Consider the following 14,230-nt stretch of genomic DNA (forward strand, 5'->3'; position numbering starts at 1 on the left):
CCCCCCCCCCCCCCCCCCCCCCCGGCTCCTCTCATCTACAAGCCTTTGCTCTGGCTCCTTCCACGTTTCCCTCGGGCTCTCCAAATCCTGCCTCTTTTTTCATGCCACCTCCTCCAGGAAGTCTTCCCTAGGTGCTAGCACGTAAAGGCCTTGCCCCCTCTTCTGACTTTATCTAAACTTCTCTCCAGTTGAGCTGGCCTTGCCCCTCCAGCAGATTTCTAAATACCTGGTAGAGGCCAGTAGCCCCTGCTTTGCTGGGGTTTAATAGTGCTGAGCATGGGGCACCCAGCAGGGACACAATGCCAGCCCCGGGGTCCCCGTGAGGGCTTTCTTTGCTGCTGGATCCCTGGGTTATCCACAGTGCCATCGCTGAATCCCAAGTCCTAGCGTGAGTCGGTGGCCCCTAGGCTTGTAGAAGGTCTGTGTGGGGCCTCTCCTAGGAAACTCGATGAATAATAATAGAAAGAAAAAAGAATGCAAAAAGAGAAACATGATTTTATGAAATTCAGAAGTTCCTCTTGGAGGAAGAGCCTTAAGAGGCTTAAGTGGCTTAAGAGCCACAGACAAAATGATCCGTGTTCCAATAGATTTTAACCATGATTATATCTGTGGGGTAAGCAGGTGCAGGACACAGGTTTTATTACCCATTTAATGAAGACTAAGTGGAGGGTGGCTGGTGTGTGAGATGGGCCCAAAGTCGCCAGCTGAGCGGTACCAGAACCAGGGTGAGATGTTAGACCGGGTGGGGGTTGGACTCTGGGCTTCATCAATGGTTTCTTATGCCACAAGGCAGGAAGTCATCCAGAGGGAGTCTCTGTGGCCTGCAGGCTGAGTTCCAGGTGACTCTGCTTCTATGCTGCATTAGAGACACTATTCCTTTCGTCAGACGTTTTCAACACCCAGAGTAATGCAATAACTACCATCTCTGGGGGTCGGTGGCAAGTGTGAGTCCAACATGTGAGCTCTGATTTATATGCAGCTGCTCAAGAATAGGCTTATTCCGATTACAGGTATATCCAGAAGCTTTCGATGGAGTCCAGCCAGCCCCAAATCCCACCTATGCTACCCCCAGTTGGGTATCACCCCTGTTCAGAGGCCCATCTGGGCACTACACGGTGGCGTGGGGGCTCTTGGGTCCTCTCTGCTTCATCGGTCCGGATGCAAATGATCCAGGCATACGTACATACATGGTGTCGCAACCTCTCTGGAACCTGGTTAGTCGTAGCTGGGACTGTCAACAGTAGGTTGATCTGGGAGGCAAGGGGCTTCCCCAGGGCTGGGTGGCCACCCCAGGAGGGGACTGCTCTTGACCGAGCATGTCTGTCACCATGTATCAGAGATGACTGCCCTCTGTGTTCTAGTATCTGGAAGGACACCAAAGGTGTAAGTTGCTCCCCTAAAGGGGCAGCCCACCCCCTTCCTGGCACTGTTGGCTGTAACTGGGGTTGAGGTGGGGCCAGGAAGGGGCTGGGACTGTTTCTCCCTGGAGACCCAACTCCAGGCATGAGGCCGTAGGGATGGAGACTCAGGGCACAGGGAGCCCTGATTCTGAACTTTGGCTTCACTTCCCGGGTGAAGGGTGCACTTCCTGGGTTGATGGTTCTGAGGCTGCCCCTAGAGTTCCTATGCTGGAAGGTGACCTTGAGGGGCCACACAATCCAGCCTCTGTTTCATGATTGAGTGTCACCGTGTCTTCTGGACAGAGATGCACCAAATGGGGAAGAGTCTAGAAGAAACTAGCAACGGGGCCTCTCATTGTTTTGCATTGTTCTCACAATGCCCCTTGGCCCAGAAGCAATGGAGGCACAGAAAACCCCCCACCCGCTTCCTTGCATTGCACTCTGTATCCCGGGATGCCCGGTGATTGCTCAGCGGCCATCTGGAGGGGCGCTGGGAAGACTTCTGTCCACTTACAGGGACCTCTTATCTGTCTAGGGAGATGCAAGCCAGCTGCCCTGAAAGCAGCGAGTTCAAACCAAGTGTGACCCCCTTGCTGGCTGTTTACATCACTGTCCTGTCGTCCTTTTTCTGTGCCCCCAACTCCTAACTGGATAAGTCACCCTCACCCACACCAGGCATCCAGAACACAGCCTGTGCACGCAGGGACAGGGGAAGGAGTGGGGAGGGGAGATGTGCGGGAGCAGCATGGGAAGGGCACGGGACAGACCGGACAGAGTCCTGTTCATTCTCTCGGCAGGTGGCTATGTGCTCCGTGCCCCCACTGGAACAGAGGTCACGTGCCCTTGGCTAGGAAGCCTGTTCATATGGGGGCCTCAGTTTAAAGATTCTCTACTGACTCCTTGCTGTTGAAGCTCTTGGCACTTGAGAAGGATGGAGAGCAGAGGAAGAATGGTACATCTCTCATGCTGGCCCGCTGGCCCCGCGGCAGGCAACCCCAGCTTCCAGCCTCTGGATTGTGGGGGGGGTTGGTGGCTGGAATGCGAGGGTTCCATGCACCAAGGGCTGGGGAGCGGGCTCCGGGGGGGGGGGGGGGGGTGGGGGAACGAGGCGTTGCCCCCCGCAGCTTAGATCTCTGAGGGGCGGGCTCCAATCTGCGTGTGCTCTCTTTACAAAGAGATGACTGTGGCCACCACCTAAAACCCCTGGTTCTCTAATGTAAGAGATTTCCAAGCGTAACATCTTATAACCCATCACACGCGTCTTCCCAAAGCACGGCTTCTGTTAACCTTCCTGGGCCTCCGGTCTCGCATCTACAGGATGAATGGGTTGGGTGGGTACTCTATAGGTCCTGCCTTCAGGTCCATGCTGTTCTGTGATTAAAAAATAATTTTTTTACATGTTTATTTATTTATTTATTTTTGATTGAGAGAGACAGTGGGGGGGGGAGAGAGAGAGAGAGAGAGAGAGAGAGAGAGAGAGAATGAGCGGGGGAGGGGCAGAGAGAGAGGGAGGGAGACTCCGAAGCAGGCTCCACACTATCAACACAGAGCCCGATGTGGGACTCGAACCCACGAACCATGAGAACAAGACCTGAGCCCAAATCAAGAGTCGGTCGCTTAACCGACTGAGCTACCCAGGCGCCCCTGTTCTGTGATTTTTAGATAAGCTGGGCATGCTACAGCTCAAGAACCAACAAGGGCTCCCTGGTCCTACTTCGTAAAGTCCAAACCCTTTTTGTTCCACCTTATGGACTTCTTCCAGCTCTCCACTTACACCTTGACTGCAGGCCAGTCTCCCCACTGTCTCTCACCTGCACCATTTCTTTGGGTCTTCACTCATGATATTTCCCCCATCAAAAACGACCTCCCAGAAAACAGTTTGGCAGTTCCTAAAAAGTTAAAAATAGAATTTCCACGTGATTCAGCAATTCTACTTCTAGGTATATTTTCCAAAAGATTGAAAGAAGGGGCCAAACAGATACTTGTACATACACATTCATGATGGTGCTACTCACAAAAGCCAGAAGAGGAAACAACCCCAGTGCCCATCGATAAACAGATAAACGGATAAACAGAACGTGGTGTAACCACACCCATGGAATATTATTCGCCCGGGATAAGGAAGGAAGTTCTGACACATGCTCCTGCGTAGATGAACCTCGAAACCGTTTTGCTAAGTGTAATAAGCCAGACACAGAAGGACGGCTATTTTATGATCCCACTTCTGTGGGATCAACGAAAGCCATGTTGATAGAAGGTGAGGGGGCTGGGGGGCCGGGGGGTTACTGCCTGGTGGCCACAGGGCTTCTGTTTGGGATGATGAGAAGTTCTGGGGGTGGATGGTGGGAGTGGCTGTGCAACCTTCTGGCTATGCTTGGTGCCACTCAGTTGTGCACTTAAAACATGGCCCAAATGGTGCATTTTATGTTGCATATACTTTATCACAAGAAAACAAGGCCAAATGAAAAAAAAAAAAAAACAAAAACAACCAACCAATCCAAACCAAACAAGCCAACCATAAAACCCTCCTTCCCTCTCTGCTTCTCAGCCCCTCCTGCGGAGCCCAGCTCCCTTGGCAAGCAGTCCTCGCCCTGCTAGGCCATGCGGCTGGGGTGGGCCTTTGAGCGCTGCAAGCCATAGGGAACAGCAGTCCTGGGGACTCCTTGAGGAGGAGCTTAGACAATCCCTCAAGACTATTTACTTCTCTTTGAAAGAATGACCTTCGGCCGCCATCCCCTCCCTGCCTTGGGGAGGGCCCCTCTTCCTTGGTGGTGGCTGGGGAGCCTCCCTGGGGAGCCAGGGACAGGGTGGTGAGCAGTTACATAACCTGCAGGGAGATTTTTTCCATCGGCCCAGGCAGTGCCAGCTTTCCAGAGGCGGCCACGGCAGGTAGAGGCGCCCTGTCTGGGCCGGCCGTGCCTGGGCAGGGCAGCGATGCCGTGATCTGGAGCGGCTTAGCATAGCTCAGATTCCCAGCGGCGGCTGGGGGCCGGGCGCTCGCTGAGCTGCGGGGAGGATCTGCTGTCTCCTGCTGGCCTGGCTCTGGGAAGGGGGAAGGAGGAGGTGCTGGGGGTGAGCCGCCAGCCAGCCAGGGGTGACCCTCTGGGGCCCAGGACACCCGAGCTGGCCTTCTCCGATAACCCACTTATCGGCAGGGCCTGCCTCGGCATGGCAGCCTCAGACGGGGAAGCGCCCAGCCAAGTTCTATGAGGGGATTTAGCAGGGAAAATGAAGCCGGGGGTGGGGGTGAGGCTGTGCAGGGAGGAGGACACGGCCTGGCAAGAAACACAGGTGATGGTGAAATAATCCCTGACTCGGGTAAAGTTCCCCTGGCCCAGAGATGGGCGGGAGCAGGACACTGAACTATTCCCTTGTGTTGCCACCAATGTTCCTTTGTCCCCGCTAGGCTGAACTCCTGAACCAACCATCTGATGCTTGCTGAGTACCTGCTATGGGACGGCACGGTAGTGTGTGTGGGGGGACACAAAGATGACAAGGACACAGTCTTTGCTCCCAAGGCACCAGGGGACACAGCCTCCAACAAGAAAACCGTAATGGGCAAGCCGCTGTTCTGGGCTCCTTCTGGGACTTACTGAGGGTCAATGATCACTTTCTTCTCTCTGCTTATTTTCCAATTAAAAACTCAAACTGCTTTTTTTTTTTTTTTTTCCTGTCCAAATTACAGGCGGCTTCTGTCCCACTCAGTATTCCAAAGTTCTAGAGGGGGCCTTAGATTCAGCACTTTTGGAAGCCACCTCCTGCTTCCCCTCTACCCCACACCATGTTGAACAGTCAGAGGCAGCTGGAGCCTCGAAAAAGACACTCAGGCTTTGGACGCTACCCTCACCTGCACCAAGTGGGAGAAGAGGACCAGAGGGGTGGGCAGGTGAGCAGAGATGACCCATATACGGGCTCTGCCACTGTGGAAGGTAGCCAGCAAAGGCTTCATTACGTGTTTGTTGAGAGGAAGAGATGAGGGCTGCCAGAAAGAAGGTACGATCTGCTCATTCCAGAGCAAGCGTGGGCAACAAGTAGGTCTCTCTGGTTCCGGTAGGGTGGACTGGACCTTTGGTATCAGCCAAGCACCGGCTCTCCCTGGTGGGGTAGCTGTGCCTGCTGCAGCCTCCTTTGAAGAAGGTCAAGGTCCTGGGGTCTCCCGTGACACGCGAGGCAGGCTTGCCTGGTGCCCACCATTTGGGGGGAATGCGTGTGCCGACTCCGCATGGCCCTCACAGGGCAAGGACTTCGGCATGGGCAGAATGACTCAGGGTGCTGACACCAGCCAGCAGGTGGGGCGACATTTTTTTTTTTTTTAAGAGAAAAAGACCTTTTGTGGGTCTTTGCAAACACCATCCACAATCTGCCCACAGGGAAAGTTGCCTGCGTTTGCCTGTGAGCCCTTTGCTTGATCCCCTCTTGATTTCTAGCAACCAGTGGAGGGGAACTCGGGGTGGGTACAGCCCAGGGCTTTGCTCAAGCTCTGGAATGCACAGAACAATGTGCTTCTATCCCTGGGTATGCCTGGCTTGGGCCAACAGTAAAATTAGTTTACATGCCTGGAGTGCACGTCGGCTCAGCGGTGGGCATGCAGAAGTAAGGGAGGTCTAAGCAGAGAGAGAGGGTTCAAGGGGGAGAACCGGGTCTCACCTCAGGAATAGCAGCTGTGTGGTTCATCTGGATAAAGCAAATGGCGATGTAAAGGTGTTTCCTCAGACACCCCCAGCCCTCCAGTGGCCCAGAAAGCTCAGACTCAGAGACTGCTGGAAAGGCAGTGGGATTATTCCAGAAGGGTGGATTTTGGAATCCCCACGGATAGCTTCATGAGACAGATTCCTGACTTTCCCAACTTTCTGGCCCTTACACCTTATCTGGGCAGTGGCATGGGAGCCAGGGTGCCGGGCTGATGGCTCTCATTCAGCCCTATGACTTTGGGTAAAGCTCGTAGCTTTCCTGAGACACTTTTCTCATCTGTGAACATGGGAAAAGATTCCTGCCCCGGAACCCGGCTCGGAAAGAGTCTTGGCATTCACTCACAAGGTGCTCAGGAGTGGAGAAGCTCATCATACGCCAGGGAGCACTGGGGCCTAATACTGAGGGCTCCGTCTTTCCCCTACGAGCATTTCCCGAGCACCTACTACGTCCAAGTCATGATGCCAGGAGCTGGGGACCAACGCTAACTCAGCCAGGACTTCTGCTCTTGAGCAGCTTACATTTAGAACTGGTTACAACCCCAAGAATCAGTGTTAGCTCCTCTCCTCCCTCCCCACCCTGTAAAAGATGGGAGTTAGGAACTTGAGGCTCCAAGTGGAGAGGAACAAGTTTCATTTTCCCAAAACCTTGAGATAACCAGGAGAGAAGGAGGTTCTCTCTGATGAGTGGAGTTAGAGGGATGGCCCAGTGTCAGTACTGGCCCCAAGCCAGCAAATGTGGGACCAAGACAGGGGGCAGAGTTTGAGAGAAACGGGGCAGGAATAGGGTATATGTGTCACTCACCCTGAAGACGCATATTATGTTCTGACTTACTGATAGAGCAGCCAGACCAGAGAGTCTTGAGTGTATCTTCTGGGCCTAAACCCACAGTTGAAACCACTCCCAGAGACCCCGCAGAAGCCCTGTGCAGCCCCCAGGCACCACTCAGTGGAGTTTCCGTGTTTCAAAAGCTCCAAACACAGTGCTTACTGGTGACCTCGCCTGAAACACAAGGGTTTATCTGCTCTCTAGCTTGAGGCCAGCTTTTTAAAAGACAATCTTATAGAAGGTGCTGGTGGAGAGCAATTTATTTTGAAATCTGGTCAGATGCCAGATTCCGAGTTGGCATTTTTTCACAACAGCCCCGCTGTGTTTACGACTTGAGTTGGGATGAGTTTGTTTTTTTTTTTTTTTTTTTTTTTTTTTTTTCCAAAAAGGTATCGCATCCTTCTGTTAGATGTGTTGTTGGCAACGGTTGCTAGGGAGAGCTGGGGTCAATTACAGACACACTGATGCCTGCTCTAATAATACTTCGCTCTGCATAGCTCAGATGCAGACACCTCTTGGCTAAACAGGGCACACACATTTCAACAGAGGAGGGCTTGAACTTGTACTACCCAGGCATATCTTGGAGAAGGAGCACTCCCTGAGCCCAAGTGGAAGGCTTGGGGTGGTGACAGGGCAGTGCCGGGTGGAGGGGCCTCAGGCCTCCAATTCCTCTCATTCCAAAGGTCCCATAAAAGAGGCATGCTCATTCTTCCCTGGGTGAAGCTGGAGCCTCCCCCGCCACCCCTCCGCCCTATTATCATTCCACTATTCCCTGGTGACGATCAAGGCGAGTTTTGGTGACTTCCATAACCCAGGGGTCCTGGGCAACCCATATTCTCCCGGAAGTCAGAAAGCATCCGCGCACACACTCTAGTGGGTGTGGAACCCCGCAAAGACAAAGTCGGGGGCTGGGTGGGAGAGGGGGAGTGAGGCGGGCTGGGCAATGAAACAAATCGACTTCCCAGCTTTTACTGGGTGGCCCGGCCTCTGGCCCACTCCCGACAACGTGGGCTGAGAGTGAGGTCCTTCTCCTGGAACATACGATCACTGCCCTGACAAACGTTGGAGGCCAAGAAAAAGAAAAAGGACGTAGGGAGACAATCTGAGGACAGAGAGAAGTAGGGCCAGTGGCGAGGAGAGGCAGCTCTGGGCTCCCACTGGGATGACTTGGTTAGTGTGGAGGTGCTCCAGGAGGAACCCCAGAATGGGGGAGAGGAGTATAAGAAAGGGCCCCGGGATCATCCAGAACAGCTTCCTCACTGCCCGGAGGTGAACCCGAGGCCAGGCAAGGTGAAGGGACTGTCTCAGCTGCCCCGTCTCCTGCTTTGGTGTTCTCCCACCAGCTCGAGCTCCGCGTCTTTCCACATTACTCAGCAAAGAGTCCAGTACCTGGTACAAATTTCTCGACTGGCTCACGGGATGACAGGCAGGGCCAGCTGGTTCGTAAGTGACAACAGTGGCACAGTCAGGGCATCTCTGAAGTGTCTTCCTGACAGCGGTGCTCGGCCAGCTACACAGCAGAATCACGGGGGAGTTGTCTTTCAAAAGGAAGGCCAGCCTGTCCCTGGAGAATGGAATTCGCCCGGTCTGGGGTAGGACGCCTGCAACAGTGTATCTTACAAGCTCCTCTCCATATGATTGTCACGGGCAGCTAGGCCGAGAACCACTGGCCTACCGAAAACCTGATGGCTGAAACTCACCATTGCCAGGCCAGATTCCCACACTGCACGATCACACCGATAAAAGACTGTGCCTCAGTTGGCCTATTTGTGACACTGAGCCATCACCGACAAACCATCAGTCATCCCATACAATGCCTTGCTACTCAGAGTGCGAGGTCTCTGGGCCACCAGCACCCAGGAACTTGTTGGATCTGCAAACTCTCGGGCTGCACTCAGAGCTACCAAACCAGAATCTGCATTTAAATGAAATCCCGTGTGATTCAAAAGCACGTTCAAGTTTGAGAAGCGCTGCTCTGATGAGAGGCACTGATCTGATGCATTTAAGAAATGTCTGTTATTATAATAAGTAGAATTTTGTTTACAAGAACATTAGGGAAAGGACCACGTTTAAGGCAAAAAGACTAGGTTTTGATGTAAAAATTGGGGACCATTTCTGGGCTGTGGGACTGGTGACAGGGGGTCTACTGAAACCCTAGGGTCCCTGGCATCATCATGGCTCATGAGGGCAGTGTTCTGGGTTCCTGGAGCTGACGATGCTGAGTCTGGCTGGGAAGGGTGAAAGGTCCTTTGACCTCCGCCTGGCCCCAGTTACGCTCCATGGGGTCTGCACCCCAGCTTGGGGGGCAGCTCTCCCACCTCTGCCACAGCACCCACTACGTCAGAGCCTGCCCCTCCCCCTATGCCGCCAGCTCCCGCTGCTGAAACCTGGGGCAGCAAAAAGGAGCACACCCAAAGCCAATGCCGAGAGCTGAGTTCACAGGGCGCTTCACACCCTTGGCACATTGCGGCCAGCATCACTAAGCTGGGCCTCTGACGTGGAGGAAGCCGCCTAACTGACCACAGCGGGGACGGGGGGGCATCTCAGAGGCCACGGAAGGGGGCTGGCTGGAGACCCGGTGAGCTGTAAGAGGATGGGAGTGGAGAGTGAACCACAGAGGGAGAGAGGGAAGGGGAGAGCTCTGGGGGGCCGGGCTGGGGCTGTCTGCCAGGGGATACAAATCAGGTTTGCCAGAAAATGAAGGCAAGTAAAGAAAGACACCCCTGTGGGCCTTAAGAAGGAAAGTGGGGTTTGATGACCCATGCCTACTTCCCTCTTTTCTTGTACCTTGTGAGTCTGGGGTGATGAATGGCCATGAATCAATCATGCTGCCTGGAAAGCTGACTTCAATCTGTCCCCTCCTCAGCGGCTGGGAGAAGCAGCAGGGCCCGAGGAGGCCCAATCAGACCCATGGGGAGGTGGCTTCCTCTGGGCCTCGCAGTCAGGGAGTTGATCCGTCAGGAGCTCAGGGCAGCCGCACACGCGCACATCCAGTCTGCCCTCCATGGGAGCCTGAAGGGCCTTGAAAGTGAGTGTCTGGCTCAAGCCCTTCGAGGGGTTCTCTCCTTAGCTTACGCAAAAGCTGGGGCTGCGGGTGGGGAAGACGGGGTGAGTGGGGGCCAACGGGGGACATTTAGGTTTCTAAATACCTAATCCACAAGTGCTCTACCCAGGCAAGTGGCAGATGTGGGGCTGAGAGCCCTCCTCTGCTTCAGGAACAAGATGGCATCAGTAGGGCCGTCTCCCAAAGCACATGACGTACCTGTCCTTGAGGCACACTAGGGGGTGGGCAGGTTTCTGAGGACCAGGGGCACCCGGGACTGTTTCCTGCAGTGGAAGGGCCCAGGGAAAGTGAGGGAGGAGGAGGCTTGCGAGGGGCCCCTCGTGCCCCTCCTCGAGGCCCCCGCCTCATCGCCGGCAGCGCAAAACCGTAAGGTCCCCTGATGGGCATCAAGCAGCCAAGCCACGCACGTCCCAGCGGGAGCCGCAGAGGTCCAGTTCCAGCTGATGACCCCTGAATCAGGTCGGAAAGCCCTGTTTCCCGGCTTTCAGGTTAGTGTTCTTGCCCTGAGCTCGTGTTTGCCAAACCAGGCCTCTTGGCATACTAATTCCAGAAGAAGTTATTAGCTGGGGGATGCAAAGGAGACTCTGTTGAGTTCAGTGCGGCCAAACAGGTTCCCTTCCTGCTGTGCTGAGCCAGCCCACTTTGTGGCTGACGGAGAGGCGGGCGCGCCACGGAGCCCCTTCTGTGGTTGAGCATTTCCCAGGATTGATGCCCTGCCGGTCACCGTGGGCAAGGCTGCTCTAACCACAGGTCATTGGAAGAAATGCCTGACCCGGGCAGGATCCTGGGCGGCCCCTGCGGCCAGCTGCCCTTCCCAGCTGGGTGCGTCTCGTCCGCACGCCCTGTATGTCTGTCCGCCACTGGTTCTGGCTGGGTTACTTGGAGCTGGCAGCCGTTGTCTAGAAGTCTTGTCCTATCCTGGCCCTTCTCGGAAAAAGATCTAAATCCAAGGCGAATGGCCGATCCCGGCCCTGACTCCCCCATGCTTGGCAGGACGTGGCAGGCAGGCCGCTCCCGGCCGTCACCCTCCACACTCTCCCAGGACATTCCGGCCCGTGAGGAACATGCCCGATGTGCAAATCCCTCAGGTAATGCGGGAATTCGTCACCAGGGGAGTGTGGGCGATCCAGGAATGGGAACCTGATCGGGGCCCGGAGCTGGAAAGAAGCAGGCCAGGCTGGCCAGCGAGGGCTCGGGTTGCAGTGAGCAGGCTCTCCCCAGGAAGAGGGGAGGAGGGCAGGGATGGAGCCCTGTGGGCAGCATGTGGGGGGCGGGGGCTCCCTCCTCCCTGTTTTTTAGGAAGAGACCTTAGACTTCGAACCAGGTGGTTAAGACCAAGGCAACCACATGCCTTGGTTTACGCCTGGTGTCTGGGCGTAATTACAAACAGAGCCCTCGCGACTCTCAGGACGGTTGCGGTTTGGATGACTTGTCACACGGTCGCCCTTGTTCAGACAGACCCGCAGGTGGTCTCTGTCCGCTCTGCACCCCTGCTTTCCGAACCGCCAGGCTCTAGTCTCACCTCACCTGGGCTGGAAACTCAATTCACATCTCAACTAGCCTAAGGTACAAAGTCACACTACAGAAGACTTTTCTCCAGCCAAGAGGCCCCAGCCATGGTGGCCATGCCGGGCCACCAGCTACCTCTCCTCTGATGCCACCAATTTACTTGCTACCACCCGTGACAGAAGGGCAGGGATCGGCCTCTGGCTCGTGGGACGGAACGGCGCTGGCCTTAGTCTGCGCACACACACCCATACCGACACTGCACGCTCGCGGTCACGAAACCAGCACTGGATGCGGGGAACCCATGGAGGAAGAAGTGAAAAGGGGGGGAGGAGGGATTTTGAGCGGGAAGGCACCGAGGAACAAGAGAGTCTTAGGTCGCCACACTTCCCCTTTGCCCTAAGAGTGGTTTCAGGAAGCCCAGTGTATCGGCAAGAAGATCACACCTTTCCTGCTCAAAGCCTTTGCACCTTCTGCTCAGCTCCAGCCACACCACCTCCAGGGCCTGGGGGTGGTGGTCCGGGGCGGGAGGAGGAAAGGTGAAGTCTACACCCGGTTCACGTCTGCTCGGACGCAGAGAGGTCAAAGCACAGAGACTGGTGAAGAGCAAGCATCAACTCTCTTATCGTGGAAATAGAAAGAGGGAAAGGCTGGTTAAACACGAAACACCTATAAAATTATATTGGCCCATTGTAACCATGGATCACTCACACAAACACACGCAAATCTGGCCACTCATCCCGTGCCCCTCAAGTGCCTTTTTATTTTCTATAATTAATCGGGCAAGGGTGGAACTTGGGAAAAGTTCAACTGTGGTCAGAATCTGCAGCCTTCTCTCTAGTAATAACCCACTGGCGGGCGCGGCGGGGCGGGGGAGGGGAGGCTCAGCTGTCGGTGTCCGGTTACCTGAAGCATGTTGAGGAGCAGGCTCCGGAACTTGGTCCCCTCCACCATGAAGAGTGCCATCTTGTCGCAGAGCTTTGCGGCCGTAAAGGCGAAGCTGCGGTCGGACACGGCCTTCTGGTAGATGGTCCGGACGATCTCTCCCAGCATCTCCTCAGAGTTGGTCGAGTTCTGGGCCTCCTCCATGAAGGTGGTGAGCTTGGCATCCACGTCACTGCTGTTGTTCCGCATGCTGTTGAGGATCTCAATCAACTTGTCCATCTTGTTCTGCTGAGGGTTGGTGGTCTCCACGGCCACTTCGTCCTGGGGGCGTGGGAGACAAACTGAGTCGTGCCTGAGTGGAGCCGAGGATACCACTGGGGGTGGCCAGTGGAGGGAGGCCTGCTGCCCCCAGCAAGGACCCAGCCCTACCTTCATGAACCTGAGGTCTGGTCCCTCTGGGAATGCTGACCTCCACCTAGGACCCCCAACCACCAAGGCCCTCTGCTGACCTTTTTCTTGGCTCTTAGGGGCTGATCTTTCTTGCAAGTTCTAGCTCTTGCCCAGGATTCCCACATATATCGGTTCTGTTTGTGTACGTGCCCATCGAAGGTCTCAAGCTAGGAATGACCGGATGGGGCTTGTAAAAGATGAAATAAGGTAACAAAACAAAAAACTGGGTCAAAGAGAAAACGAGGGCAGGAAGGAGGAAAGTATTCAAAATGCCTGCTATATTGGTAAAAGGTGCCCACGGAATGGCCACCTTGCTTTCCAGGCTCCCAGATCTGGATAAACACGGCCCTGGTTTTATGTCCTGTGGAGACTGTGCTGGCCTTCTGTAACAAACGCTATACCCCGGGGAGCCCTCCAGTGTGCCACTAAATGGATGGGCACTTCTAAGAAGGAAATTTCAGACAGCAGCTAACTCGACACTTTTAAGAAGGTTCACTGCACGTAGACCAGGCCTGGACAGATCTGATAGTCTCAAAAGTATTTACTCAAATACAATGGATGGGTGGCCAAGAATGTGACTGCCCTACCTACTGGGATGGGAGATCAGGGAAGAAGGGCAGCGTCAGGGACAGAAAGTGGGGTCCCACGCTTGCCCTCCTATTCCCAACAAGGAGAGCTCTAGGCCAGGAGGCACAGACCAGAGTTCTCGAACCTGCTTTCTGCCTCTAGCTGTACGGCTGTGGGCAGTGGTTTCACTCTCTGGGCCTCGGTCTACTTCCTGGGAAGATGCGGCGGCTGGATGATGTCGAGCTTCCCCTGAGCCCTACTTATGGCCTTAGCCAATGTCCTGCTGCTCTGGGAATCCGGGAGGCCTCACCTAAGGGGAGTGCTCAAAACCCGTGTATGGGTGCTATGGACCTATCTTACCCGTTCTAATCCCTTCCTTATCCACCCCACTGCCCCACCATCTGGGCCCCCGGGCAGTATATAAAATAAGAACCACCCAGGAGGTCTTTACGCATGCCATGGCACTTAATCTCCATAGCCTGTCTGCAAGGCGTGCGGTATCGCTCTCATTTTACAGATGAGTCAACTGGGGCTCAGAGAGGTTAGGGGACTTGTCCAAGGTCACCCAGCCAGTCAAAGGCAGAGTGAGGAGCAGCAGGTGGTTTGCTGGACCCTAAAGCACCAGCTACATTTAGTAGGACTGGAGGGAATTTAGTGAGTAATCCCCTCTCTGTGGCCAGGCTTTGAGGAATGTGTCTCAGCGGGTCTTTAGGAGGACCCTACGCACTGTCACCACGCTGGTCACTACATGCCACCGGCCTGGTCTCCAGGCTCCCACCTTTGAGAAGGAAGGAAATGAGGGAGGCTCTCCCTCTGGACCTCAAAGCTGCTTCCCCCACCG

The 14,230-nt window shown here is 54.9% G+C and overlaps 1 protein-coding gene across 5 annotated transcripts in view; it reads right to left on the bottom strand.

The window, feature by feature from the left end:
- Positions 1–14,230, bottom strand: part of CTIF (cap binding complex dependent translation initiation factor) — a 291,774-nt gene that overhangs the window by 75,024 nt on the left and 202,520 nt on the right. For all 5 annotated transcript variants that reach the window (XM_049620101.1, XM_049620100.1, XM_049620099.1 and 2 more), the window contains one exon: positions 12,394–12,693. In XM_049620101.1, the coding sequence (XP_049476058.1) occupies positions 12,394–12,693 (300 nt within the window). The remainder of the gene's footprint in view (positions 1–12,393; positions 12,694–14,230) is intronic.

Source organism: Panthera uncia, assembly GCF_023721935.1.
Source record: "Panthera uncia isolate 11264 chromosome D3 unlocalized genomic scaffold, Puncia_PCG_1.0 HiC_scaffold_8, whole genome shotgun sequence".
NCBI lineage: Eukaryota > Metazoa > Chordata > Mammalia > Carnivora > Felidae > Panthera > Panthera uncia.